This window comes from Ornithorhynchus anatinus, chromosome 15, assembly GCF_004115215.2.
Source record: "Ornithorhynchus anatinus isolate Pmale09 chromosome 15, mOrnAna1.pri.v4, whole genome shotgun sequence".
Taxonomy (NCBI): Eukaryota; Metazoa; Chordata; class Mammalia; order Monotremata; family Ornithorhynchidae; genus Ornithorhynchus; species Ornithorhynchus anatinus.
In genome coordinates, this window is record NC_041742.1 from 10,192,351 (window position 1) to 10,220,234 (window position 27,884).

The 27,884-nt window shown below is 58.5% G+C and overlaps 1 protein-coding gene across 2 annotated transcripts; it reads left to right on the forward strand.

The window, feature by feature from the left end:
• Positions 1-26,842, forward strand: PMP22 (peripheral myelin protein 22). 2 transcript variants are annotated; one of them, XM_029079746.2, is made up of 6 exons: positions 1-347; positions 3,643-3,696; positions 5,329-5,452; positions 7,013-7,112; positions 23,430-23,570; positions 25,430-26,842. In XM_029079746.2, exons 3-6 carry the CDS (start codon positions 5,375-5,377, stop codon positions 25,591-25,593), a joined length of 483 nt encoding a protein of 160 aa, XP_028935579.1. In that variant the 5' UTR covers positions 1-347; positions 3,643-3,696; positions 5,329-5,374; the 3' UTR covers positions 25,594-26,842. The 2 variants fall into 2 exon arrangements, with proteins under 2 accessions (XP_028935579.1, XP_028935578.1); XM_029079745.2 differs by lacking the exon at positions 3,643-3,696 and having other exon boundaries at positions 2-347.
• Positions 26,843-27,884: the final 1,042 nt, after the last annotated feature.

The following is a 27,884-nucleotide window of genomic DNA, read 5'->3' on the forward strand; positions in this document are numbered from 1 at the left end:
TGCCGGCTCCCTGTTGGACACGGAGGGGGCGGAGGTTTCGGGGGAGACCCGAAGAGAGGAGCTGCCCCTTTAAAAAGTAGGGGCAGCTTGATCCTCAGGCCACCATGACATATCTAGGCGTTGGACCGGGGGGCGGATAAACTGGGAAGGCACCAGTCTGGACTTTTCAGTGGCGGAGAGGGAGAGAGATCAGCCGGTGGCGGAGAGGGAAGGCTCAGCGGAGAGGCGGCTTTAAAGAGGAACCCTTGGGCAGTTTGGGATTCTACGGCCTGGCCGCTTCGGGGTCCCTCTGGACGGCGGACCTTAAGGACACCGGGGTTTGAGGAGGTCGGTTGAGCTGCAACTTGGTAAGTCTCCCTGGCTGAACCCGGAGGGCCAGAGGCGGGGAGATTAGGTGGGAGACCCCCGCTCCCGTCTGCCCCAAAAGGCGCAGGCCGCATCTTTCCGCCGCAGGCCCCACGGGGCGGGGGGCGGGGGGGCTCCGGGGGGCCGTTGCCGGGCGGGGTTGGGGTCGGCGGCGGGGAGGGGTTCGCGAGGGGGTCCGAGGCCTGGAGGATCGGGGGGCGGAGGGAGGGGAAGGGAGCGGAGGTGCTCCTGAGAAGCGGCGTGGCCTAGTGACGGGAGCCCCGGCTTGGGAGTCAGAGGACGAGGGTCCCGATCCCGGCTCTGCCTCTCGTCTGCTGTGCGACCGTGGGCGAGTGGCTTCGCTTCTCCGCGCCTCGGTCACCTCATCGGAAAAATGGGGGAATCGAGACCGCGAGCCCCACGTGGGACAACCTGATTGGCTTGTGTCTACCCCGCTGCTTAGAACACATAGTGAGCGCTTAACCGATACCATTGTTGTTATTATTATTATTATTACGGTGAGGCATCGAACCCCGAGGCTGAGCCTAGGGAATGGGTTTGAAATATCCCCTCCCCATCCTGTCGGTGCGGAGCGTGTGTGCGTGGGTGCTTGTCTGTGATTTTCACTTTGGGGCAGGGGGCTGCGAGGTGGGAACCCCCTCCCTTCGCCTGGACAAATTCGGGGGCGGACAAGGGTCGGAGTTCAGGGAGCCAAAGCAGGAAGAGAAGGGAGGGAAAGGAGAGGGGCTCAGCCACACTCACACACTCGGGCACACACAGCCCAGCTGGATCCACGCGTCGTGGATTTGGCTTTCGCTCTCTGGGGAGAGGGGGCTGGAGTCCGGGGCTCAGAGGGTCGGGCGTCCGGGCGTCTGAGGAATGGTGTTCTTCGGAGCATTCGTGAAGTGCGTACTGTGCGCCGAGCGCCGTCACAAGAGCTGTGCTAAGCTCTGCGGCTGATACAAGACGAGCAGCTCGGATAACGGCAATAATAACTGTGGCATTTTCTGAGTGCTTACTACGCGCCGGGCACCGTTCTAACCGCCGGGGTGGATGCAGGCAAGTCGGGTTGGCCACCGTCCCTCGTCCTGCGTGCGGCTCACCGTCTCCCACTTTCCAGACGAGGGAACCGAGGCCCAGGGAAGCGAAGTGACTTGCCCGAGCTCTCGTAGCAGACAGGTGGGGGAGACGGAATTAGAACCCGTGGCCTTCCGACAGCCCCCCCACCCCATCCCGCGCCGGACCGGAGTCACGGTCTAAGACGTGTTGGAGAGTTGGAGAAACGAAGCAGGCCGGACACCGTGTAGTACGGTATCTGCGCATAGTAAGCGCTCAGTGAATACCGTCGACTGATTACGGCCAGGGAATACGTCTCCCGGTTCCGTTACGCTGCACTCTCCCGAGCTCTTAATGCGGTTCCCTGCACACGATGGGCACTTAACAAATACGACCGATGACCGAGCGGTCATCTGGCGTGGGGTTCCGGGGGAGCCCCGAGGTTTCCGACCCGGCACTAAAACGAGCTAATGAGCCGCTCGTTCAATTCGTCCGCTCGGTCGTATTTATCGCGCGCTTACTGCGCGCAGGGCACCGTGCTAAGCGCTTGGGAGAGTACGGCACGGCAACGAGGAGAGGCCACCTCCCGCGTACCCGGTCCCGGTTCCGAGCTCGGCCGTCGGGGAGGACCCTGCGCTAAACGCCAGCCCCCCGTAACGGCTCTCTCTCGGCCCACGGCCCGGAGAGGCAGCTTGACCTCCCGGCGGGAGCCCGATGCCGGGATCCTCGGGGACCCGGGTTCCAATCCCGACTCTGACGCTTCCCTGCCGTGTGACACCGGGCGAATCGCTCCGCTTCTCTGGGCCTCCGTTTCCTCACCCTTAGAGCGCGGGGCCGGGACCCCGTCTGGCCGCACCCTTTCTCCCGTGCCTAGAGGGTGCTTCGTTCATGCCGCGTCGTGGCCATCGGGGCCGTTTTAGGGCCTGCTGACCTCGAGGCCGGGAATCCCACGCTGAGGGTCTCTGGCGTGGCGCGGCGGGTAGAGCCCGGGCCTGTGAGCCGGGAGTCCGCTGCCACTAGTTCGCCGTGTGATCTCGGGCGAGTCGCTTCACCTCTCTGGGTCCCCGTCTGTGTAATGCGGCTCGAAAGCAGGGGCCCCTCGAGAGACCCGCTCGTAGCCGGCCCGGGCCTTAGCGGCACGGGGTAAGCGCGTAACAGATACCACCGTGACTGTTCCGATTAGAGTTCTCCAACGCGGAGCTCGAACTCCCCGAGGATCGCCCCCCAGGGCCTCGACTCCCGGTCGGCGGCAGGCTGCGGCCCCCCCCGGCCCCCTCCAAATCCGAAGGTCCTTTCGCGACTCCGGGACCGGCCCGGCGGCGGAGATCCTCGGGAAGGCGGCGGGACGGGGCGGGAAGTGGTTTCCGAGGAGGGGGGCGGTCGGGGCCGGCCAGGGGGGTTGGTCCTCGGCCGGGCGTCCGGCCCGGGAGCTCTTTCCGCCCCCCATCCCGGCTCCGCCACTCGTCAACCGCGTGACCTCGGACGGGTCACTTCGCTTCTCGGGGCTTCAGTTCCCTCGTCTGGAAAACGGGGATCGACACTGCGAGCCCCACACGGGCCGGGAACCGTATCCGACCCGAGTTGCTCGTGTCCACCCCGGTGCTCGGTACAGGGCCTGGCCCGTGAGGACAGTTAACGCTTCCTCTGCGCGGGGCACCGTTCTAAGCGCTGGGGCAGACCCAGGGGAAGCAGGCCGTCCCACGTGGGGCTCCCAGTCTCCATGCCCATTTTGCGGATGAGGGAACCGAGGCCCGGCGAAGCGACTCGCCCACGGTCACGCAGCTGACGAGCGGCAGAGCCGCGATTCGAACCCATGACCTCCGACTCCGAGGCACTGAGCCACGCCGCTTCTGAGCGCTTAACGGATGGCGTCATTCCCATCCCGGGCCCGGGGCGGGAGGGGGGAGGCCTCCACGGGGGCAGACCGAGGGGGTGCGGGGAACGGGGGTTCATCCCCCCCTGGGTTGCGGGCGGATGAGAGCCGGGGATGGGGGCGGTGGGGAGGAGGAGGAGGAGGGGGGGGCTCGGGGTCGGAAAGTCCGAATCGCCGGAGGGTTTCCAGTGACCGCCTTTTTCCTGGCGGAAAATGAATTACAGCCGAGGAAGGACCGCCAGATCCGCCCCGTCCCCATCCCCGTCCCCTCCCGGCCCCGCCCCTCGCCCCTCCCTCCTCCCGGACCGGGGACCATCCTTGCGGTTCCGTTAAAGCGGAGGGGCGTCTCCCCCCGTCTCCTCCTCCAGGCCGTAGTGACCGCCTAGCTGGTCCGCGGAGCGGGGAGCCGCATCCCAGAGAGAGTAAGTGGATCCGCAGAGGGGTGGGCTGAAGGGGACGAGGGGGGCAGGGGGGCGGAGGAGGAGGAGCGGGAGAGGGAGAATTAGGAGGAGAAGGAGATGGAGGAGGAAGAGGAGATGGAGGGGGAAGGAGGAGGAACCGTAGACGGTCCGGCCCGGGGGGGCCGGGGGCCGGGGGCTTCTGGTCTGCCCCAACCCGAAGGGTCTATGGGTGGGTGGGGGTCATCAGATCCATCCTCCTGCCTCCGGGCGGCCCCCGGGCCCGCCCCGCCGCCCCCCCCGGGCCCGAGGACGAGCCGGGAGCGAGATGCCGCAGAGAAGGAGCCCTTCCCGCAGCCGCGGTCCCGGCCTGCGTCTCCTCCTCCCTCCTCCTCCTCCTCCTCCCTCCTCCCTCCTCCCTCGGGTCCTCCCACCTCGCCGCGGCTGATCGCCGCGCTCTCTGAATCCCGGCCGGCCCATCACCCCTCGCCACCCGACTCCTCGAGGGGGCTCGGGGCAGGAGGTGACCGATCCCCTCGACCCTCGGCCCCCGCACCCATCCATCCATCCATCCATCCATCCATCCATCCATCCATCCACCCACCCACCGACCCACCCACCCACCCATCCATCCATCCATCCATCCATCCATCCATCCGTCCGTCCGTCCGTCCGTCCGTCCGTCCGTCCACCCATCCCTCCCCCAAAGGGCGGCCAGGGGCCGGTGGGGTCAGGAGGTCGGGGGCTTGGGGACACCCCCTTCCCGCTCCTATCATCACTCCATTCCCAGATTTGCATCCTAGCACGGAGGCAGGACGGGGGGAGGAAAGAGCCGTGCGGTGTGTGTATAACGCTATTAATAAGAACGGTATCCGTCAAGCGCTTACCGGGTGCCAAGCACCGTCCTAAGCGCTGGGGTGGACACGAGGCCACCAGGTTGCCCCACGAGGGGCTCCCGGTCCTAATCCCCATTTTACCGATGAGGGAACCGGGGCCCAGAGAAGGGAAGGCACTCGCCCAAGGTCACCCAGCAGACAAGTGACGGGGGCCGGGATTAGAACCCACGTCCTCCGACGCCCAAGGCCGGGCTCTCGCCACGCAGCCACGCCGCTTTCTGTGGACCCGTGTGCGTGTGCGCCCGGAGAGGCAGCGTGGCTTGGGAGTCAGAGGTCTGGGTTCGAATCCCCGCCCCGCCAGCTGGGTGACCTTGGGCAAGTCCCTGCCAAATGCTCTGGGCCTCGGTTACAGTAAAATGGGGATGGAGACCGTGAGCCCCGCGTGGGACAAGCCGATCGCCTCCTATCTCCCCCGGCGCTCGGAACAGTGCTCGGCACGGACACCGACATTATTATTATTATTATTATTATTATTATCGTCATGTGTGTGTGCGCGCTTGGGTGTGCTGCCGTGCATTCCGAGCGTCTGGTACGGTGCCCCGCACAGCGAAAGGGCTCGATAAATCGGAGCGAACGGTTTTTCTGAGCGGGACCCCGTTTCTCACCTCGCCCTCGATGTTCATTGTAATGGTCCCGGCCCGGGGCGGGCCGGCCTCGGCTCCCTGCTGCCCCCTGGCGGGCGGGCCGGCCGGGGGCGGGGGGGGGGCGGGGGGGGGGCGGGGGGGCCGGGGCCCGGACCGTCCATCTGTGTGTCCGGCAGGTCCTCGGAGTCGGGGTGGTCGCGGTCCTGGTCCCCCGCCGTCACCATGCTGCTGCTCCTGCTGGGCATCGTCGTGCTGCACGTCGTGGTGCTCGTGCTGCTCTTGATCTCCACCATCGTCAGCGTGAGTCTCCTCCTCCTCCTCCTCCTCCTCTTCCTCCCCGCCGAGGTCCCCCTGGCTCTCCCGTCCTCCCCTCCGTCCCTGCCGGCCGTCCCGTCCTCCGTCCCTCCCGGCCGTCCACTCCTCCGTCCCCCCGACCGTCCGGCCCTCCGTCCGTTCTCCCTCTCGTCCTCCCACCCGTCCTGTCCTCCGTCCTGCCGTCCCCCCCTCCCTCCCTCCTCCTGCCCGTCCTCCCTCTCGTCCTCCGCCGATCCTCCGTCCATCTTCCCGGCCGTCCTCCCTCCCGTCCTCCCGCCCACCCGTCCGTCCATCTCCCCATCCGTCCGTCGGGATCCGGGGAGGGGGCGGCCCGGGAGGGCGGGTCGGCGACCGCCGCCTTCACCCGCTGCAGGGGCCGGAGGGCCGGTCGGTGACGCCGCGCGCTTAATACGGTGCTCTGCACGAGTACGCGTTCCGTAGGTACGACCGACTGACTCGTGGGGCCCGCGCCCACCCCCGCTCCCGGGGGATCTGCTTTTCTGGGGGCTCGATCTAGTCCGGGGGCTGGTCGCGTGCCCTGGCGTGGGTCTGCGAGGAGTGTGTGTTCATGAATGGCGAGTGTGCGCGCGCCTGTCCGTGAATGACCTGCACGAGGGGGCGGGCGAGCGTGCGGGAGGCTGCGGTGGGTGCACGCGAGAGTGTGCGCGGAGGTGAGAGCGCGTGGGATGCGGCGGTGTTTACGAGAGCGTGCCGAGTAAGAGTGTACGCGGGAGAGGGCGCGGGAGGTGCGTAAGAGCGTGCGTGGCGCGGGGGCGCGGGTGGGGGAGATCGTACGGGGGCGTGTGAGTGTGTCGAGCGTGAGCTCGGGGATGCTTCGACGTGTTCATCCGAGAGGGTGAAACCGTATTTCTTGCTTACGGTGTGCCGGCCGCCGGGCCGAGAGCCTGGGAAAGTCCCGTTTAACAGGGTTGGAAGGCGCGTTCTTCCCCACCCGCGAGGAATTTAGGGCCCACGGGGGGAGGCGGACGTTAAAGTGAATGTGTTTGTGTGAGAGGGTGCGTGAGAGCTAGCTAGACGGAGAGCGGGTCTACGTACGTGTGCGTGCGTACGTTGAGGACCTTCTTCTGACCCACCGGGCAGGTGAAAAGACGTAGTTTCTATTTTCTTTCCCCCTTCCAAGCCCTCTGGAGGGGCTCGTTTCTCCCGTGGCGTTCAGGATCTGGGGGGGCGTGGACGGCCGGATGTGTCTGGGGTGGGGTTCGGGGGATGAGGGGGCGGGGGGAGAGCGGATCCTGCTTCCCGGCCCCTAGCCCGCAGAAGGATTCTTCGGAGACCGGGCCGGTGCGTGTTATTACGTCTTGCCGCTGGCAGGATGGCGGGGGTGGGTTAACGCTTTCAGTCCGGGACTCTCTCCGGCTAGCGAGGGGTCGTCCCCGAGCCACGGGGCAGCGGGGCGACGGGACGTGGGCCGGGGCGGAGAGCGGGCTGGGGGCGGGGGAGCCGGGAGACCCCCTCCTCTGCCTCGGCTTCCCCGACCGGGCCCTCGCTTCCCCTGCTCCCTGACGCCTGGGTTCTGTCTTGTAGCAATGGATCGTCGGCCCAACCTACAAAGCGGACCTGTGGCAGAACTGTAGCGCCGACGCCGCCAACAGCATCCAGCACTGCCTCACGTCCTCCATAGACGGTGAGACGGCCCGCACGCGTCTGGCGGCCGGCGGCCGGAGCCGTCCCCGGGTTTCCGGGGAAGACCGGGCCCGGGAGGCGGCGGGGCCGGGATCGCTCCCGGGTCGGGCCTGAAGAGCCGAGGCCGGGAGGGGGGGGGGGGGGGGAGGGATGGTGCTTCCTGTCTCCCGAGCGCTCGGTAGAGCGCTCCGCACACAGTAAGCTCTCAGTAAACATCATCTCTTGACCGATGGGGCGACCGGTCCAGGTTGGGAAAGGGTCGGAGGTCTGACCACGGGGGCGGCTGTCCTTCGGCCGCCTCAACGGCGAGGCCCGAAAGGGCCTCGTTCCCCCCCCGGCTCGGCTCTCGGCCGCTCACCCGGACGGTCGCCTGGCCATACCCCCGAGCCTGCCACGACGGCAACCTAATCAGCTGGCTGTCACCTGCGAGGCCCAGATCCTTCTATGCCCCCACCTTCCCTGGATCGAGATGTTCTGGGGACTCGTTATTAACGTTGTCATTATTATTATTCTCATGGGGCTGAGCTCCAACGAACCCCGGTGACAGATCTGTCTCCCAGGCAGTTCTGAGACCGCGGGTCCCCGAGGGGCGAGGGCCGAAGTTTAAGGGGGAGGGGGGACTCCGGGAAGGGAAGGTTTTCGGAGAGGAAGAGGAAGGATTTGGGAAGGCCAGTAGCCTAGAGGGGTGGACTGGGCTGAGCGTCTGCGACTGGGGCAACCGGTCTTTACTCCAGGAGGGGCACCTCCTTCCTCCCTGGCAGATAACGAGCGTCAAGGAGACACCGAAGGAGTGTTAAGATATGAGTGTGAGAAGCAGCGTGGCGTAGCGGATAGAGCACCCACCTGGGAGTCGGAAGGTCATGGGTTCTATTCCTAGCTCTGCCACTTGTCTGACCCTGTCTGACCCTGGGCAAGACACTTCACTTCTCTGGGCCTCAGCTCCCTCATCTGGAAAATGGGAACAGAGACTGTGAGACCCAGGTGGGACAAGGACTGCGTATAACTCAATTTGCATGTATCTACCCTGTGCTCAGTACAGTGCCTGGCACACAGTGAGCACTTGAACGCCATAATCATTGTTACTGTTGTTCTTAAGGGGCCGGGGCATTGTTGTGTCTCGGAAGCATAGGCCTCCGGGTACGTAAGCTCGTTCTGGGCGGGGACCGTCTATCGGACTCTCTCAAATGCTTAGTACAGCGCTCCGCACGCAGTAGGCCTTCGGTAAATACCATCGGTCCAACCATCGGTGGAAACGTCCCCCGGACGCGTTGCGTTTTCCCTAAGGGGGGGCGCCTGATCCTCGCGTATCTTCCCTTGCCGCTTTGCCTTAAAAGAGGAGAGGCAGCGCATATCACAGGGCGAGCGCTGCATTGTTTTGGCCGGAGCATGCGACGTGGCTTTTTTTAAAACCTCTGACGTCTGCTGCTGCTCTAAGCGCTGCTTCCGCTCGGCAGGTTCACTCTCTGTGGTCAAAGCCGGCCCGGCGGCGGGGAGAGAGCGCTCTAGAAACTCGAGGATCTGGCTCGGTCGGGGAGAGAGCACTCTAGAATCCGGCCCGGTGGAGAGGAGCCGGGGTTCGGCGCTGACGCGGCCCCACTCTGACTCCGCAGGCACCCCCATTTCGGTCCCTCTTAAGCGGGGGGCCCCAAGCGGCACATCTAGGGTCAGCTGGGAAGGTTGCCGGGCCGAAATGCCCGGGGAGCCGTGGCACCGGCGGAGTACCCCGCCCCGGCCGAACGGAATGATGATGATAATCCCTGGGGTGTTTGTCGAGCTCTGACCGTGTGTCAAGCACCGTTCTAAGTTCTGGGGCAGATACGGGCCGATCGGGTCGGACACCGTCCCCGTCCCACGCGGGGCTCCGAGTCTCAATCCCCGTTTTACAGATGCGGTAACTGAGGCTCGGAGAAGCGAAGCGGCTTGCCCAGGGTCACCCAGCGGACAGGTGGCGGAGCAGGGATCGGAGGGATGACCCGATTAACTCGGGGAACGACCCCGCGAGGGGAGAGATGTGCTCTGTGTTCACGTGGTTCCGGCCCGCACCTCCCGCTCTTTGCAGCGGCTGCATTTTGGGGGGAAGAAAAGTTAGCTCTTGCCCAGGAGATGGTGGCAGGTGTCCGGGAAGGGACGATTATTCGGTAGGGCCAGTGGTGTGGCTGGCGCTTCCTGTCGGATTCGGGCAGGATGGCCGGAGTTTGCTGACCCAGCTGAAGCCTGGGGGGTTATTTCCGCATAGAGGGAGAGGCCCGGCCGGGGGCACGGTCAGGGCAGAATCTGCAAACGTAGCCTCCTTCCCTCCTCCGGGTCACCCGAGTCGCCGCTCCGACCCACGCCGTGGTCCGGGGCCAAGAGGCCTCCGGGGCCGGAGCCACCCTGGCGTTTATTCTCGGGTTTTTCGGACCTCTTCCTCGCCTACAGCCTGATTTAGATCCACTGTGACTCATCCGAGGCCCCTGGCCCGAGGCCGCACCGCTCCTCTGTTTTCACCACCCCGGGGGGAAGGTTTAGGGCACCTTCCCTCCCTTGTTCTAAGGGGCAAGGTGGCTGTTTCTCACCAACAAGGGGTTCCCCGCCTCAGCCTCCTTGGGGATGTTTGTTCACCGGGTTTTCCGAGTGGGCGTTCTCTCAGGTTCCTCTCTGCTCCCGCCGGCCGCCCAGCGGCTGGCGTACTCTGAAGCATCCAGCCAGGGTCGCCTCATTTCCGGTTTAATTTAGGGACCACCCTGCGGTGCCGTGAGCCGCACGCGCCGTTCTGTAACGTGTGTCATCCTGGAGGGCTGTCTAAAGCTCCTGTCTTTTCTCGCTTTCTCCTTTTCCCCCTCCTCTCTTTTTCCACCTCGTCATCTCTTTTCATCTCTTTCCCCTCTTTTTCTCTCTAGCTCTCGCTCTTCCTCTTCCTCTCTTCTCTTTTGTCTTTCCCCATTTTCTCCCTCTTCCTCTGTTCCTCTCTGTCTTCTTTTTCTCTCTCATCACGCCGGGGAAGCAGCGTGGCTTAGTGGAAAGAGCCTGGGCTTCGGAGTCGGAGGTCATGGGTTCGAGTCGCCGCTCTGCCACTTGGCAGCTGTGTGACTGTGGGCCAGTCACTTCACTTCTCTGGGCCTCGGTTACCTCATCTGGAAACTGGGGACGAACTGTGAGCCTCACGTGGGACAACCTGATGACCCTGTATCTACCCCAGCGCTTAGAACAGTGCACGGCACGTAGTGAGAGCTAAACCAATACCGACGTTATTATTATTATCTCTCCTCTAGCTCCGCCCTCTTTTTCTCTCTCCTTCCCTCCCTTCTACTTGCTTTCATTTCTTTCTCCCATTTCTCCCCTCTTTAGCTCTGTCCTCTTTTTCTCTCTCTCCTCTTCTTCTTTTTCTTCTCTTGCTTTTTCTTCCATTTCTCTTTGATCTCTTTCCTCTTTTTGTCTCTCTTTTCTGCCTTGCTCTTTTTTCTCTTTTCCCCTTCTCCTTCTCTTTTCACTTTTCCCTGTCTTCCTCTCTTCCCCAACTTCCTTTCTCCCTCATTTCCTCTTCTTATCTTTCTCCTCTCTCTTCTTCTTCTTCTTCACTCTCTTTATCTCTCTTCCCCCCTCTTCTCTTCTCTGTTTTTCCCTCCCATCTGCCTCTCTCGCCGCTTTTCCTCCTCTTCTCTCTCCTGTCTCTTTCTCCTCTCTTCCCTCGCGCAGCAGAAGGGGCTGTGGTGAGATAGGAATCCGCGTGCCCCGATTCTGTGCCGTACCTTGATGTCCGGCCATCGAGGCTGTGGCTGAAGCAGCTATGGCAGGCAGAGACGGCACCCTCGGGCGATCTCGGCGTGGGCCTCCCCTCTGGACTGTAAACGCGTTGTGGCTACCGACTTTTGTTAGATTGCACTCTCCCACGAGCTTGGTACGCTTCTCTGCATACAGTGATCGCTCAGTAAATATGATTCATTAACTGATTGATTGACCAGTGGTTGCCCCCCCCCCCCCCCCGACTGCCAACCTCAGTCTGGGGCATGGCGGAGGGGAAGGGGAGGGCAGGAGAGGGTGTTTGACACCGTTCGGGGTCAGGTGCCTGGAGACTCACCTTAGTTGATCAGTCAATCGGCCGGACTAGTGGATTGAGCACCTGCTCTGTGCAGAGCCCCGTGCTTAGCCCCGGGGAGAGTAAGAAGCGGCGTGGCTCAGGGGAGAGAGCACGGGTTTGGGAGTCGGAGGTCACGGGCTCGAATCCCGGCTCTGCCGCTTGTCAGCCGTGTGACTGTGGGCCAGTCACTTCACTTCTCTGCGCCTCAGTGACCTCATCTGTAAAATGGGGATTGAGACCGTGCACATAGCACATAGTAAGCGCTTGACGAATACCATCGTTATTATTATTATGACAGATGGTAGATCTGATAGAGGAGCAGCGTGGCTCAGTGTGGAAAAGAGCCCGGGCTTCGGAGTCAGAGGTCATGAGTTCGAATCCCAGCTCTGCCACTTGTCGGCTGTGTGACTGTGGGCAAGTCACTTAACTTCTCTGGGCCTCAGTTATCTCATCTGTAAAACGGGGATTGAGACCGTGAGCCCCACGTGGGACATCCTGATTCCCCTGTGTCTACCCCAGCGCTTAGAACGGTGCTCGGCGCATAGTAAGCGCTTAACAAATACCAACATTATTATTATCACTGCCCTCAAAAAGCTTCGAGTCTAGAGGCTGGCCCGCTGGGAGTCTGGTTCTCTTCAGAGCGGTGATTTTAGCTTCCTCCTAAGTTTTTAGGGCTTGGTATTTGCCAGGGGTCTCCGGGGACTCGGGAGACGGGTTGAGGATACCGTCTAAGGGGTCCATCAGAAGGTGGTACCGGGTCGGGACGAGACGATTCCCGATTTTGGGGTCCCTCACCGATTCCCTCCCTTTCTTTCCGTTTGGTTGGTTCTGGAGATCCTTGGAGCCTCCTCCGCGGATTCCCCCGACACCTGCCTGCCGCGTGACCCTGGGCATATCACTTCACTTCTCTAGGCCCGGGTTTCCTCAGAGAAGCAGCGTGGCTTAGCGGAAAGGGTCCGGGCTCGGGAGTCAGAGGTCGTGGGTTCTAATCCCCGCTCTGCCGCTTATCGGCTGTGTGACGGTGGGCCAGTCGCTTCACTTCTCTGTGCCTCAGTTACCTCATCTGTAAAATGGGGATTAAGACGGTGAGCCCCACGTGGGACAATCTGATTACCTTGTATCTACCCCAGGGCTTAGGACGGTCCTTTGCACGCAGCGAGTGCTTAACAAATACCATCATTGTTATCATTATTATATCTTTTCTCCCTCCCCCTTAGAATGCGAGCCCCGTGTAGGATGGGGATCTGCTTATCTTGTACCTTACCACAGGGCTCAGCACAGAACTTGGCCCCTTCACAAACCCTTGATATATATCCCAGTGATTATGATTCCCCAGAGGTCTGGAGAAGGCAGGGCAGATTCCCTCCGGCCCACAGAAAGCCACGGATTCTCTAAGGAGCTTCCTCCACCTCTCACCACACTCCCGGGTACTCGCTGGACCAGGGTCACTATGCCTGCCGGGGGCCGGGGGGCATCCCTGAAGCCCAAGGAGAGGGAAGGCAGCCTTTCTTGCTACTCGCTGAAAGGCGGGAGATGGTCCGTTTACTCGTGGCTTCCAAATGTCGTCCCGATACTCCTGGGAAACGCAGCCGGGAGTCTCGGCCAAGTCTGGGGACCCGAAGGAATGCGGCATTTTAATCAGAGCAGAATGGGGGTTGGGTTCCCTCCCTCCCGAGGAGGTTTACGTAACTGAGCCGCACTGGAGTCCCTCCCGGCTAGCTCCCCTTCGGGGGAAATCCGAGACCGGGCCGTGGACCCGGGGGGTGGGGGGTTTGGAGGGCTTGGAAGAGGCCAAAGACGGGACTGGGCTGAGAGGAATCCCTTGATGTGGTGCTGGTCAGGATCCAGCCCCACCAAGCCCCCTCAGTTTCAGCTCCGTGCTTGCATTTCTAGATGCCGGAGCAGTCCCCAGGCCCACCCAGCTCTTTCCTCCTGTTCTCCCCGGAGCTGGCGACCCTGGCTCTGAGACTTCCCATCAAGATTTCCCCTCTGGGGTCAGGATGCCGGGGAACGGGAAACCCGAGGTGGGAGGCTGAGGAGCTTCTCCCGATGGGGCCTGGCTCTCCGGGCCACTTAGGACAGAGAGAGGCTCCTCCCCGCTGCTTCCAGGGCCACGGGGGAGCCCAGTCGAGGGGAGCGGACACCATTCTTCCCACCTCGGCCGCCCCTGTGGCCGGACCCTAGGGCGAAGCGAGGTTCCTCCGGTCTGAAGCTGAGAAGAATCATAATAATGATGGTGTTTTTTAAGCGCTCACTGTGTGTCAAGCACTGTTCCGAGCACTGGGGTAGATACAAACTAGGCGGGTAGGACACAGTCCCCGTCCCACGCAGAGCTCCCAATCTTCACCCCCGTTTTCCAGAGGAGGGGAACTGAGGCACAGAGAAGTGAAGTGACTTGTCCGGGTCACGTTACAGATAAGGGGCAGAGCTGGGATTAGAACTTCCTGAGGGCAGGCATTTTGCCTACCAACTCTATTGAACTGTCCTCTCCCAAGCACAACGAGGGCTCAGTAAATACTGTCGACTGAGTGAGTGAAGCCACGCAGGGAAGAAATGTATAAAGAGCAGACCGAGGCAGTGGAAGAGGCAAGAGAAGGAGACTTAGGGGGTGGACTCGAAGGGAAAGTTGGGGGTTCGGTGAGGAGAGGGGAGTCCCGGGGAGAAGGGGGAAGGCAGAAAGATGTGGTGATGAAGGAGCGGATGATGCCTGAGACTTGAGAAATGTGGCTAAGTTCAGTGGTCTGTCAGTGCACTCCGCCTCCGCTCTGAGAAGCAGCGCGGCTCAGTGGCGAGAGCCTCGGCTTGGGAGGCGGAGGTCGTGGATTCTAATCCTGACTTCACCACACGTCAGCTGTGTGACTTTGAGCAAGCCACTTAACTTCTCTGGGCCTCAGGTGCCTCATCTCTAAAATGGCGATTAAGACTGCCAGTCCCAGGTGGGTCAAACGGATTACTTGTCTCTACCCTAGCGTTGGGAACGGTGGCTGGCGCATAGTGAGAGCTTAACGGATACTACGATTATTATACGTTTGTTTGTTTGACTATGCCTAGAATTAAGAAAGATTTTTTCTCAAAGGATTATGATTGATTTTTCACAGGTCATCAGAGTGTAATCGTTGAGTGCTGAAAAGGAATCTCTCGTCCCACTGGGGCAGGAGGGTTTAGTGTCAAGACTATCGGTGGTCAGAGGTGAGGAGGAGGAAGAAGAAGTGAGTCGGACTAGATTGAGGAATGGAAGATGGTGAAGTTAGGGGTTAAGACCAGGGAGGAACTTGTGATCATCTCCCTTGAAGAATCGGGGAAGTCATGAGAGGAGGAGTTCACGTGGAGAGACATGGGGGAGAGTCAGTGAGGCCTGGGAGTCAGAGTTCTAATCCCCGTTCCATCCGCGTGTCTACTGTGTGACCTTGGGCTAGTCACTTGAATTCTCTGTGCCTCAGTTAGGTCACCTGTAAAACGAGGAGTAAAACCGCGAGCCCCTTGTGGGACCGCTACTTTGTCCAACCCGATCATCTTATCTTGTATTTACCCCAGGGCTTTGTACAGCACCTGGAACGTAGTAAACGCTTAACGTATACACCGTTAAAAAACGGTCTGAGGGAACCGAGAGAAAAAGGAGCATGCGGAGGCTGCAGGTTCTAAATTATAGGTTCACCGAGGGAAGGGAATGTGCCTGTTGATTGTTATAGTGTAGTCTCCCAAGCGCTTAGTACAGTGCTCTGCACACAGCAGATGCTCAATAAATACGACCGACTGACTTAACCGACCGACTGACTCTCTGTGGCTCTCCGGGGCCGTGCCGATCCGAGCCTCAGATTCAGAGGTGAGCGTTCCAGGTCTCGGCCTAACGCCGGGAAAGGAGGACGGGACAGAGCTAATAATTATTATAAGGATCGTGGTAATCAATTAAGTGTGTATTATGGGCTAAATACTGCGCTAAGACCTGGGATAGATACAGTCGGATCAGACGTGGTCCCCCGCCCCACTTAAGGTCGCAGCCTCCGGGGGGGAGGCAGGCCAGGTATTGAATCCCCATTTTACAGATGAGGTAACTGAGACACAGAGAAGTCAAGTGACTCTGTCAAGGTCACACAGCAGGCAACTGGCAGAGCGGGGATCTGAACGCAGCTCTCCTGACTCCCAGGCCTGTGTTCTTTCCACTAGGCCATGCCGCTTCTCTGGAGTTCCTCTCCTAGCTCTCGGGGTTTATTCACCTCCCTGCCTTCCCGTTCCATGGCATCCTTCCTTCCCGACATGCTGAGGAAGACTGACGGGTGCCGTGATGTTCCCGGCGGGCACCCTGGGAAGCCAGTCCGATTGGAGAGGCGGCGCGGCTCGGTGGAAAGAACATGGGCTTGGGAGTCGGAGGTCATGGGTTCGAATCCCAGCTCTGCCACTTGCCAGCTGTGTGACTGTGGGCGCGTCACTTCACTTCTCTGGGCCTCAGTTCCCTCATCTGCAAAATGGGGATGAAGACCGCGAGCCTCACGTGGGACAACCCGATTACCCTGTATCTACCCCAGCGCTTAGAACGGTGCTCCGCACAGAGTGAGTGCTTAACGAATACCAACATTATCAACCAACATTATTATGCCGGTGGGTGTCTGGCGGGGAGAGCGAGAGGGCACCTTGGGCCCGAGCGGACTTTCTGGTGCGTGTGGTATTTCCCACAGACCCCGTCAGCCACGAGAGTCCGACCCCTGTAGGCCTCAAACCCGAGTTCTGTGGTCACCGGGCTGGGAAACCCTCTTTCCTGAAGCGAGGAGGGTGTGGAAAGCAGTGCGGCCTAGTGGGTAGAGCTTGGGTCTGGGATTCTGCTCTTCACTTCCCTGGGCCTCATTTACCTCATCTTTGAAATGGGATTAAGGATGTGAGCCCTGTGTGGAATAGGGACTGTATCCAACCTGATGAACTTGTATCTATTCCAGTGCTTACAACAGTGCTTGGTACGTAGCAAGTGCCTAAGAAGTACCTTAATTATTATTATTATTATTATCAGTATTACTAAACTGCCTGGGAGGATGTGGGCAGAGAGAGAGTGCTGGAGGAAGGGAGTGGAGGAGAAAGAGGAGGAAGAAAGCGAGATGATGAAGAGGAAATAGAGGCCCCACAGCCTCTCCCCTCCTCCCTTAGTTTTTCGTCGATCTACACAGGCAGAGGTTGGACTGGATCGTTTGGGCTTGGTTTCCTGGAACAGATCAAACTCCTCCTCGGAGGTTCAGCGCAGCGCGGAGACAGGGGTGACATTTTACACCAATACCCCGATGCCCCTGCCTGGGTTTGGGGGTCGGAGTGGAGGGGCAAGTGACACCCCAAAGACCAAGAGAATAATAATACTATTACTAATGATAATGACGCTCCCCTCTCAGGGCTGCGTCTGGAGAGTTCTGTACCGGTCTCCGCTCCGGGAGGGCGAGTCAAGCAGAGGCCTGTCCGTTCCATTCCCAGCCTGGCCAGTGGCTAGTGAGTGGAAGGCAATCGACAAGTCAAAACTCCCCTGGGCTGGGCAGCGGCGGCACGGGAGGGTCAAGGGTTGGAGACTCAGGTTTACTGCGCGACCGCCTCCGGATTTTTACCGAGGAAACTCTCCGGATCCACAGCCGGAATGATCGGAGATGGAGGCGGGCCGTCCCGGGAGGGATACGTCCGTGGCGTCGCCGTGGGTGGGAGACGATCTGACCGCGTGAGACGAGAATAACGACGATAGATAACTGTGGTATTTCTTGAGCACTTCCTGCTACTAGAGAAGCAGCGTGGCCTAGCGGCAAGGGCACGGGTTTGGGAGTCAGAGGACGGGGATTCCGATCCCGACTCCGCTACTTGGGTGCTGCTTGACCTTGGGCAAGTCACTTAACTTCTCTGGGCTTCGGGTACCTCATCTGTAAAATGAGGATTAAGAACTGTGAGCCTCACGTGGGACAACCTGATAACCTTGTATCTACCCCAGTGCTGGAACAGTGCTTGGCACCTAGTAAGCGCTTGACAGATACCATCATTATTATATTACTAGTACTAAACACCGAGATCGGTACAAGATAACCAGGTCTAACACAGTCCCTCTCCCACTGGGAGTGAACAGCCTAAGGGGGAGGGAGAACAGGCATTAAATCCTCATTTTATAGATGAGGACGCTGAGATGCCTAGAAAATCCCGACTCTGCCACTTGTCGGCTGTGTGACTGTGGGCGAGTCACTTCACTTCCTCTGTGCCTCAGTTACCTCATCTGTAAAATGGGGATTAAAACCGTGAGCCCCACGTGGGACAACCTGATCACCTTGTATCCCCCAGCGCTTAGAACAGTGCTCTGCACATAGTAAGCGCTTACCGAATACCAACATTATTATTATTATTATTATTAAGTCGAGTGATATGTCTATTATGATTGTTATTATTACTATTACTTTGTATCAGCCCCAGCTCTTAGAACAATGCCTGGCTCATAATAAGCACTTAACAAACGCCATCACGGTGCAGAGATTAGAACCCAGGTCCTCTGACTGGACACGAGCCCTGCCTTCCAACCCCCGAATAATAACGATAATTATAGCTATTTGTTAAGCGCTTACTGTGTGCCAGGCACTGTTCTAATTGCTCAGGTGGATACGAGATGATCGGGTTGGACACAGTCCCCGTCCCACGTAGGGCTAATAATCTTAATCCCCATTTTACAGATGAGGGAACTGAGGTTCGGAGAAGTCAGGTGACTCACCCGAGGTCTTCCGGCGGACAAGCGGCGGAGCTGGGATCCACCGCGCTTAAGCATCTGACGCACAAACTTTCTGTTAAATGTCATTCCTCCAGCTCCCGGCTGGGCACGGGTCGGGGGAGGACGCCGGATTGTCCAGGACACCCGGATGGGGTATTCCCGGGCCGGCGGCCGGCGGCTCCCCACTGACCTCTTCCCGAGGCCGCGGGGCTCGGGCCCGTCGCCGGACCTCATTCCGATGAAAATTCTTCCGGTTGCTCCCGGTGGACTGCGGTGTCCTGGCCGGGGGCCCCGTGGGGGGACTCGGGCCGCTCTGGGCTGACTGGAGGCCCAGACCGTCTGATCGGCTTTCGGCGCGGAGCTGGGGCGAGGGGTTGAGCAAGATGCGTCCCCTGGGTTCTTCCAGGCGAGGAGCAGTGGGAAGCCCCCCAGCTGGAAGGAAAAATGGCAGGCCGGTGGCCCCGTAGCTTCCAACTGGGGTCGCTCCAGAATTGAAGATATCCCTGGAATGTCCCGGCCCGCCTTCAAACCCGGGGAAAGGGCGGCTACGCCCCTGCGGCCGTCTGGTTTCCGACCCCCCTTTCCGAAAACTCCAGTAACCCTTTGGAAGGAGGACGCGGGGGTGAGGGCGACCCCTCATCCCTCTTCTCGGGTCCTGCGCCCGCTCTGTGAAATATCCAGTTCCTCCCAGGCCCCAGACTTCAGACTTCAAGCTTAACAGAGGCGGGACGTTCAAACTATCCTCCGGGTGGGAAATGGCGGCTCATCGCAGGGCCTGGGAGTCAGAAGAATTTGGATTCTGATCCCAACTCCACCACGAGTCTGCTGTGGGATCTTGGGCGAGTGACCTCACTCCTCTATGCCTCGTTTTCCTCATCTGTAAAATGGGGGTTAAGAACCTGAGCCCTACGTGGGACGGGGACTGTTTCCATCTCGATTAGCTTGTATCTACGGGCAGCAGCGTGGCTCAGTGGAAAGAGCCCGGGCTTCGGAGTCAGAGGTCGTGGGTTCGACTCCCGGCTCTGCCCCTTGTCAGCTGTGTGACTGTGGGCGAGTCACTTCCCTTCTCTGTGCCTCAGTTACTTCATCTGTAAAATGGGGATTAACTGTGAGCCTCACGTGGGACAACCCGATGACGCCGTATCTCCCCCAGCGCTTAGAACGGTGCTCTGCACATAGTAAGCGCCTAACAAATGCCAACATTATTATCTACTCCAGCACTTAATATAGTGCCTGGCACATAGTAAGCCCTTAACGAATGCCATAAAAAAAACCCCAAATGACAAAACAACCCCACTTGGGCCCAGTTCCAAAGGCCGGCCAGTCTGGGGAAAGACTAGCTTCGTGCCGTCTTATTCTTTTCTCTCCAGATCCTTCAATCGAGCAATCAATTAATGATATTTATCGAGCGCATACTTTGTTCAGAGCACCGTACTCAGCGCTGGGAGAGTGCATTACAGCAGAGTTGATAGATACGTTCCCTGCTCCACACTGTGCTCATTTTCTAGGGCACTGATGCCAGATAAATAATAATCGTGTATTTTGAAGAAGTGCTAACTACGTGCGAAAGCACGGTGCTAATATCGGGGTCGATGAAATGCAGTCAGATCAGACACGGTCCCTGTCATTCATTCATTCCATCGTATTCCTTGAGCGCTTGCTGTGTGCAGAGCACTGTCCTAAGCACTTGTCCTACCCAGGATTCATAGTCTAAGTAAGTCAGGGGGGGATTCACTGCATTTTCCAGGTTATTGGTAATATCAATCAATGTATTTATTGAGCGCTTACTATATGCAAGTACTCGGAAGGGTACAATAGAGTCGGTAGGCATCATCCTTACCCCCTAGGACCTCGCGTAATAATACTAATAATGGCACTTATTAAGGCCTTATTATGTGCTGAACACTGGGGCAGACACAAGGTTATGAAATCAGACACGGGTCCAACCCCGTTAGGGCTCACGATCAATTTTATCTCCCTTTTATAGTTAAGGAGACTGCAGCAAAGAGATACTAAGATGATGATAAGCCGTAAGGCCTAGTGAAAAGGGCCCAGACCTGGGACTCAGAGGACCTGGATTCTAATTCTGGCTCTGCTGCATCCCTCAGTCAATTCTCTCAACTTCTCTTTGCCTGGGCTCCCTCACCCGTAAAAACGGGGATGAAATACCCGTTCGCCCTCCCACTTCGGCTGCGAGCGTCCCGTGGGAGAAAGACCTGCTTCCGAGCCGATTATTCCGTATCTGCCGTACCGTGATGATGAGGAGGAGGAGGACGACGACGCTGATAATGTGCTTGTCCAAGTTCCCAGAGTAGGTCACTATTAGAGTTGGGACTTGAACCCAGTTCCCCTAACTCCTAGCCCCCTTTTCTTTCTCCGAGGCTCCCCTACTGATCTTCCGGAAACAGTCTCAGCCGGTCGATGAATCAGTGGTTTTTACCGAGCAATTGCAGCGCGCAGAGCCTACCGAGCATACGACCTACTTGGGCGAGTACGACGGAGCGGAATCCGTCGGCACGTTCCCTGCCCACGAGGAGCTTAGATTCGAGCGGGGGAGACGGAGATTAAAATAGAATATGGACATGTACCTAAGTGCTGTGGGGCTGAGGGTAGGGGGAATAAATGTCACCTAGAGGGGTGGCCAAGAGGGGGAGATAGGCATTAAGAGAATTAATTGTAAATATATTATTATCAGTTGACCTCTAATGCACCCACTTAATAATAAGAATAATAATATTGGCATTTGTTAAGCGCTTACTATGTGCAGAGCACCGTTCTAAGCGCTGGGGGAGATACAGGGTCATCGGGTCGTCCCACGTGAGGCTCACAGTTAATCCCCGTTTTCCAGATGAGGTAACTGAGGCACAGAGAAGGGAAGTGACTCGCCCGCAGTCACACAGCTGACAAGTGGCAGAGCTGGGAGTCGAAGTCTCCTTGCCCTACGCTTACTCTATAGATGATCAGGATTACCGTGATTTGTGTGGGCTTGGGCATAGCGCGGTGTCACTATGGGCCGTGGGGTTCCCGTAATAATAATAATGCCGATAATGATATTGCCAGAAATAATGATAGCGGTATCTGTTGAGAGCTTACTGTACGCAAAGCACTGTGCTAAGCACGACGAAGGTTACAATACCGGGCGGCGTGGCCCAGTGGAAAGAACGCGGGCTTGGGAGTCCGAGGTCAAGGGTTCGAATCCCGGCTCCGCCACTTGTCCGCCGTGTGACTGTGGGCGAGTCACTTCACTTCTCTGCGCCTCAGTTTCCTCATCGGGAAAATGGGGATTAAGACCGTGAGCCTCACGTGGGACACGTTGATTACCCTGTATCTACCCCAGCGCTCAGAACAGTGCGCTGCACACTGATGCCCCACCTAATGAACTTGTATCTACTCCAGCGCTTAGCATAGTGTTTAAGACATAGTAAGCGGGCGAGTCACTTCACGTCTCCGTGCCTCAGTTATCTCATCTGTAAAATGGGGATTAAGACTGTCGGCCCTACGCCGGACAGGGACCGTGTCCAAGGCGGTTAGCTTGTATCCTCCCGAATGCCCAGTTTAGCGTCACGCCCCCCCCCCGCCGAGCCCATTTCTCCCCCGCCACCCCCGGAGCCGTGATGCCCGGCAGAACGGTGACCCCGACCGAACGGTGACCCTCGCGGCCTGGCCGGTTAGCGTTCTGACTTCCGATTCCTGTTCTGAAGTCTCTTGGGTCCCTAGACGCCCCCCCCCCCCCCAACCCCACCCTGCCGTCTCAGAAACGTTCAGGGTTGTAGGTGGTGGCGATGATGGTGCGGGTGGGCGGGCTTCTACGGGGGAGATGGCGTTTCTCCGGTCCAGCTGCCGACGACCGTTACCTTTCAGACGAGGAGTTGTTGAAAAGCCAGCGTTAGCCCATTTCCCCTCGGCCTGTTATTCTCGTTTCAAACCGTAGCCGGGCCTGTCACCACGCTGTAAACGGTCTGAAATCCAGACCGAAGCTAGGCAGAACACGGCGTGTTTTCAGAGCCAACCGCGGGCGCTGTCTACGCCCATGGTCTTTCTCCTCCCCGCTCTCTAATTTCCAAAACAAATAGTGGTTGTGAACTGGACCATTTCAAGGTACACTTGCCATTTCCTTTACCTATTATTGATTTTTTATATCCGTTTCCCGCTTCAGACTGTAAGCTCCTCGAGAGCAGAGAAGGCGTCCTTCAGTGCTTCTGTAGCACTTAGTAAGGCGCTCTGCACAAAGTAAGCACTCGGTAAATACCGCTGATGGATCGATGGAATGATTGAAATCCGCGGCTCTGTCAACCAAAGCCCAGATGCCGGTGAATCCTGTCAGCAAGGATCTGTCTGTCTGTCGACGAGTGTTACCCGATATGCTTGTAATAATAATAATGATGATAATGTTGGTATTTGTTAAGGGCCTACTATGTGCCGAGCACTGTTCTCAGCGCTGGGGCAGACACAGGGGAATCAGGTCGTCCCACGGGGGGCTCACAGTCTTCATCCCCATTTGCCAGATGAGGTGACTGAGGCACCGAGAAGTCAAGCGACTCGCCCAAAGTCACACAGCTGCCAAGTGGCCGAGCCGGGATTCGGACCCATGACCTCTGACTCCAAAGCCCGTGCTCTTTCCACTTGCCTGGCACAGAGTTAAGTGCTTAATAAATACCATTATTATTATTATTATTCTTACTGGGGTCTCCCAGTGGGGTCACCGGGAACTCTACCGGGTTCTGTTTGAGCCACTCAACCAAATCAATTGCATTCACTGAGCGCTTACCGTGTGCCGAGCACTATGTTAAGCACTCGGGGGAGTTCGATGTAGCAATATACCAGTAAGAGGCGTCCCCTGCCCGCAGCGAGCTTGCAGTCTAGAGGGAGAGAAATCCCCTTCCAAGCTTCCCTCTATCCCAAGCAAGCCGAACCTCGCACGGAATACTCACTGATGGTACCCCGTTTCCCCTCTCCATCTCCTCCCTTCCTCCTCCCCTCCTCCCCTGCAAGGATGTCTCGCAAAGAGCCTTTGTTTTGAGTATTTATGGGGAGACCAAAATGGTGGGAACTTCAGGCAATCAGAGCACTGTCCTAAGCGCTTGGGAAAGCACGATGTATCAGAGGCGATCGGCATCGTCTCTGTCCGCGGGGAGCCTGCGTTCACGGTGGGAAGCCAGACTTTAAAATACGTTTTGGAGTTTTACATCTATACCATTATATAGCTATCTCTAAAAATTTACCGTGCTGCGGTGCTGGGGGCCGGGGGGTGAATATCAGGTGCTCGGAGGGTACAGATCCGAGTGCTTAGGTGAGGAAGAAGGGAAAGAGGGTAAGGGGAATGAGGACGGAGGGTAGTCGGGGAAGGCTTCCTGGAGGAGGTGTGATTTTTAATAAGACTTTAAAGGTGGGGAGAGTAGTGGTCTGTGAAGGGAGAGGGAATTCCGTGCCAGAGGGAGAATACGGACGAGGAGGAGGAGGAAAAGGAAGAGGAGGATGAAGGAGCGGAGGAGGATTTCTAGCTCCAGACTGAAGGCGGAATTTTCCCGACCGCATCTTCTCCTTCCCCTCCGCAGAATGGCTGCAGTCCGTCCAGGCCACCATGATCTTGTCCATCATCTTCAGCGTCCTGTCCTTGTTCCTGTTCTTCTGCCAGCTGTTCACCCTCACCAAGGGAGGACGCTTCTACATCACCGGAATCTTCCAGATTCTTGCCGGTAAGTCATGGGGGAGCCTGGGGCGGGGGAGCCAATTTTTCTGGGCTGCTTTGGCCTGGACAGGTACCCAGGGTCAGAGTAGCCATCTTGAACCTTGAGTTCTCACAGAATCAGAGGTGCCTCCCCCTCCCGGAAGGTGTCCTGCCACAGACATAACTCTGACGAGATCCGGGCCCTGGGATCCGGCCGCTGAGTGAGGGGGTCTCGTCCAACTAAGAATTAGGGTGGCCAGTCCCGTTCAACCCACTTGCCCTCGGTGGCTCCCCGGATCATCCATGGGTCTCCAGATCTCAGCTTTCCACAGGGCGGCGGGCCCCCCCACTGTCCTTCCTCTCCGGTGCCCTGGCCCGGCGGGGGACTCTGCGACTGGCCACCCCTTTCCCACCGGTCTTCCGCCTCTCCTGCGGCCCACCCGGCCCTCGAGGAGACAGGAGGCGTGTCTGAGGAGACGAATCTGCGCCTCGGGGACCTGCGGCCTCCCCCCCCCCCCCCCCCGGCTTCCCCCGCCCTCGGTAGCATGGGTCGGCGGGGGAGGGATTCTCGCCGCTCCAGCCCTCGTCCTCTCCTGCCCTGTCCCCTCCCCGCCCCGCGGCCTGGCCCAGGCCCAGGTTGGGCGTAGGTGGTCTCCAGCCTGCCGGGGCGGTCAGGAACAGAACGGACCTGTTGGCCCGAGGAATGCGTCGGGCCTTGTTTTCGGGGTGACACAGAACTGGCTTTGTGCGGGCCCTGCTGGGACTGCTGATTCAGTGGTCTTCCATCACGCCCCCCCCCCTCCTCTCTCCCCACAGCGGGACAGCGCCCGGCATTGTCAGAGCCGCGGGGGGCGGGGGCGGGGGTTGGAGGAGGGGGAGGACAGAGGGGGCTGGGTTATGTCCGCTACCTAGAGAGAGGTCCAGGCTGGGTCTCCCCTCCTTTTCTGCAAAGCGCTTTTGTCCAGGGAGAAAGGATATGCGGGGGCCTTCCCCGCTCCCTCCCTGCCCGATGGCTGAGGCTTCCGGGTGGAGTGGGATCCCGGCCCCGGCCTGAAGAAGACGAGGCCTGTGGTAACGGTGGCGGTCGTGATAGGGAAGGGTGAGGTCGGGGGCGAAGAGACCCAGAGTCACATCAGCTCGGGGGAAACCGGGGCCTACCGGGGTGAAGTTCCCAGTCTGGCTCACGGGCGGCGGAAGATCCCGAAGGGCCCGGCGGTGGTACGGTGGGCCGCCCGATTTGTCGCTGCATCGATCAGGTGGGAACTGGGACTCTTCCAGGCTTTGGGAATGGGACGCTCCCCTTTCCGGACCCCACGGAGCGAGTTCCTCACCTCTGTCCGCTCTAACTCCGTAGGAGATGAGGGAGTCCCTGGGGGCTGTGGGATTGGGGAGGGATGATAGTGGGATGGACACCAGTCGATCCCGTACACTTTAAGCGCTCAGTAAGTACAACGGACAGAATGTACTGCGCCTTTCCCGAGCGCAGAACGCCGTACCAGGCACTTGGGAGAGTCCGGTCCAGTAGACTAATAATAACGGTGGTACGTGTTAAAACGTTTACTGTGTGCCAAGCACCGGGATGGATCCAAGTCGGACACAGTCCCTGTCCCATGTTGGGCTCGCGGTCTCAATCCCCATTTCGCAGACGAGGTAATGACTGAGGCCCGGAGAAGTGAAGTGAGTTAGCCGAGGTCACACAGCGGACAGGTGGCGGGGCCGGGACTAGAACCCGTGAACCTTTGACCCCTAGGCCACGAGGGCGGGCGTGGCCAATCTCTGCCCGCGAGGGGCTGGCAGACTAGGGGCCCGGGCCTGATTTGCCCTCTCCTCTTCTTCTCTCCGATCTCCTCCCTGGCCCTTCCCCGCCCCATCCCCGTGCCCCCCCAGGGCTATGCGTGATGAGCGCAGCGACCATCTACACGGCCAAGCATCACGAGTGGCAGGTGCCCGGCGAGTACAGCTACGGCTTCGCCTACATCCTGGCCTGGATCTCCTTCCCGCTGGCCCTCATCAGCGGCGCCATCTACATCATCCTGAGGAAGCGGGAGTGAGCCGCCTTCCGCCCCCCCCGCCCACCTCCGCCGCGGCGGCCGGGAGCCCGCGGGAGAAGCCCGGGGAAGGAGGATGGAGACCGAGAAATCCGCCAGAAGACCCCCCCAAACCCCAAGTACCCCCTCGCCCGCCACGCCAAGCCAAAACAAGGGTTACTGTGTCGATTGAAGATGTATATAGTATCTATGGTTTCAACAGAACCTATTTATAACACTTTTTACATATATGTACATAGTATTGTTTGCTTTGGGGAACCCTAAAGAAGTGCCTAAGGAACTTTTAATGGTAACAGTGGAACAAAAGCTCAGTATTTTTTTATTTTCGTTCCTCCTCTGCCGACTCCCACTCCCCGCAGGCTCCTCCCTTTCCACTCTCCCCCCCCCCCCCACCCCAACACTGTAGCCTGTCACAAATCTTCCACTTCCTTTCCTACCCCCACCCCAATTTAAAAACCAAATCGCGGCCAGCCCCTTCAGACCCCAGATCTCCACAGACTCGGGGCGGGGGGCGGAGGTCGGGGTGCCGTGGGCTAGGCGACCCTTTGTATAAACCCAACTTCTCCGAATGGGATTTGGGCTGGGCCACACCCACCTCCATCCAAGCCCGGCCAACCACATGTACCCCCTGACGTGTGTACACACACACACACACACTCAAACACACTCACACACACACACACACACACACATGGCAACTTGGAAAAAGCGTTTCCCTTTCAGGCGGGCGAATCCAAATCGACGATGAAACCAGAAGTCTCCAAGACCAAACATCGTGAAATGGTGCTATGTGTATTGACCATTCCTTATATTGCTGGCGGTTTAACCTACTCACTGGAAATTCGCTTAACAATTTTACAAGACAAATGCGAATGAAGCAATGGAATAATTCTGTGTAATATAAATGGTCTGTAACGGCTTTTGTACTTAGACTGGCTGCTTTTATTATCGTTGTGGTTTTTTTTTTTAATAAAGTGTCTATAACTCCATTTTTTTTTCCTTACGGTCAGGAATGTCAGAACAAACTACTTGACTCTCTTGACCAGCCAGGAGTCCGATGAGTGCAGCATCCCTAGACTTCTTTTCTGTGCTTCCCAGGTGTGTCTGGCAATGACTGTATTGGCAACCGACTGTAGATGTCTGTACAGTGCCTTCTGATGCTAAGACTCCCGACCTGATTCGCTTTGCTTTTCTGATTTTATACCAAGTGTGTGGACTAAGAAGCAATGCAATAAAAGGCAGAATAACCCCATCGTTTTGGGCTTTTTGGGCCGGGGCTGAGAGGGCGGGTGGGAGGTGGGGGGAGCGTTGGATGGTTGTGGTCAAAAGGCGTGTCTTCCGTCTTGCTTCCTTGGAAAGAGAGTAGAGAGCCATGGGGATGAGCTGTTCTGGAGTCTGGAATCCGGTTTGGGATCGGTTCCCGGAGCGGAGGAGAGGAGGGCAGAATTTCGATCGCTGATTTTGCCTTCGGCCGAAGGGAGGGGACAGAGGCACGTGATGGACATAGAGCTCCAAGAACAGGGCAGGAGTCTACCAACTCTGTTGTACTGTACTCTCCCGAGCGCTTAGTAGAGTACTTTGCACACAGTAAGCGCTCAATAAATGCCACTGCTAGACCGGAGAGCAATTAGCGGATCGGCGCGGTGTAATGGATGGAGCCCGGGCCTGGGAGTCAGAAGGTTCTAATCCCAACTCCTCCACTTGTCTGCCGGGTGATCTCGGGCAAGTCACTTGCCTGTTTCCTCATCTGTAAAATGAGAATTTAGACTGCAAGCCCCAGTTGGGACAGGGACCGGATCCAACCCGATTTGCTTGTTTCCATCCCAGCGCTTACTACCGTGCCTGGCACGTAGTAAGCGCTGAACAAACACCATAATTGTTATTATTATTATTCTCCCCAGAGACTAAAGCAGTTTTCGTCCAGTTCAGTCCTTATTTCAGTGGCCCTCCGGCGGCAGCTCTGACCTGTGTGCGGTTCCCGTAAAAGGTGGATGTGCCGAATGATCTGAAGTCCCGTGAGGCTTTGCCACACGGACGTCTTGCCCTCTTGGCTCCCCATCCTTCTCCTGATTAGAACACATTTCCTGCTGCCTCCCTGTGGCTTCAACTGTGGGATTCTGTGCTGCCTGACCTTTCTTGACAGGAAGATGAGGGCCTGAGTCCTGGCACGCTTGCTGAGTTGGAAAATTTTCCGGGGAATCTGCCTGTGGAACATTTGGAGGTAAGTAGCAGAAGATGGTAAAGAAGGCTGCAGGGTTGGTGGCTGTTAGTTCGCTGGATTGTGTTCTAAAGGA

What these genes read in the sequence shown, in the direction of transcription:
- PMP22 (XM_029079746.2), top strand. Translation starts at nt 5,375, where the DNA reads ATGCTGCTGCTCCTGCTGGGCATCGTCGTGCTGCACGTCGTGGTGCTC. An exon ending in TGATCTCCACCATCGTCAGC is followed by an intron (nt 5,453 to 7,012) that starts GTGAGTCTCCTC and finishes TCTGTCTTGTAG; the next exon opens with CAATGGATCGTCGGCCCAAC. An exon ending in AATCTTCCAGATTCTTGCCG is followed by an intron (nt 23,571 to 25,429) that starts GTAAGTCATGGG and finishes GTGCCCCCCCAG; the next exon opens with GGCTATGCGTGATGAGCGCA.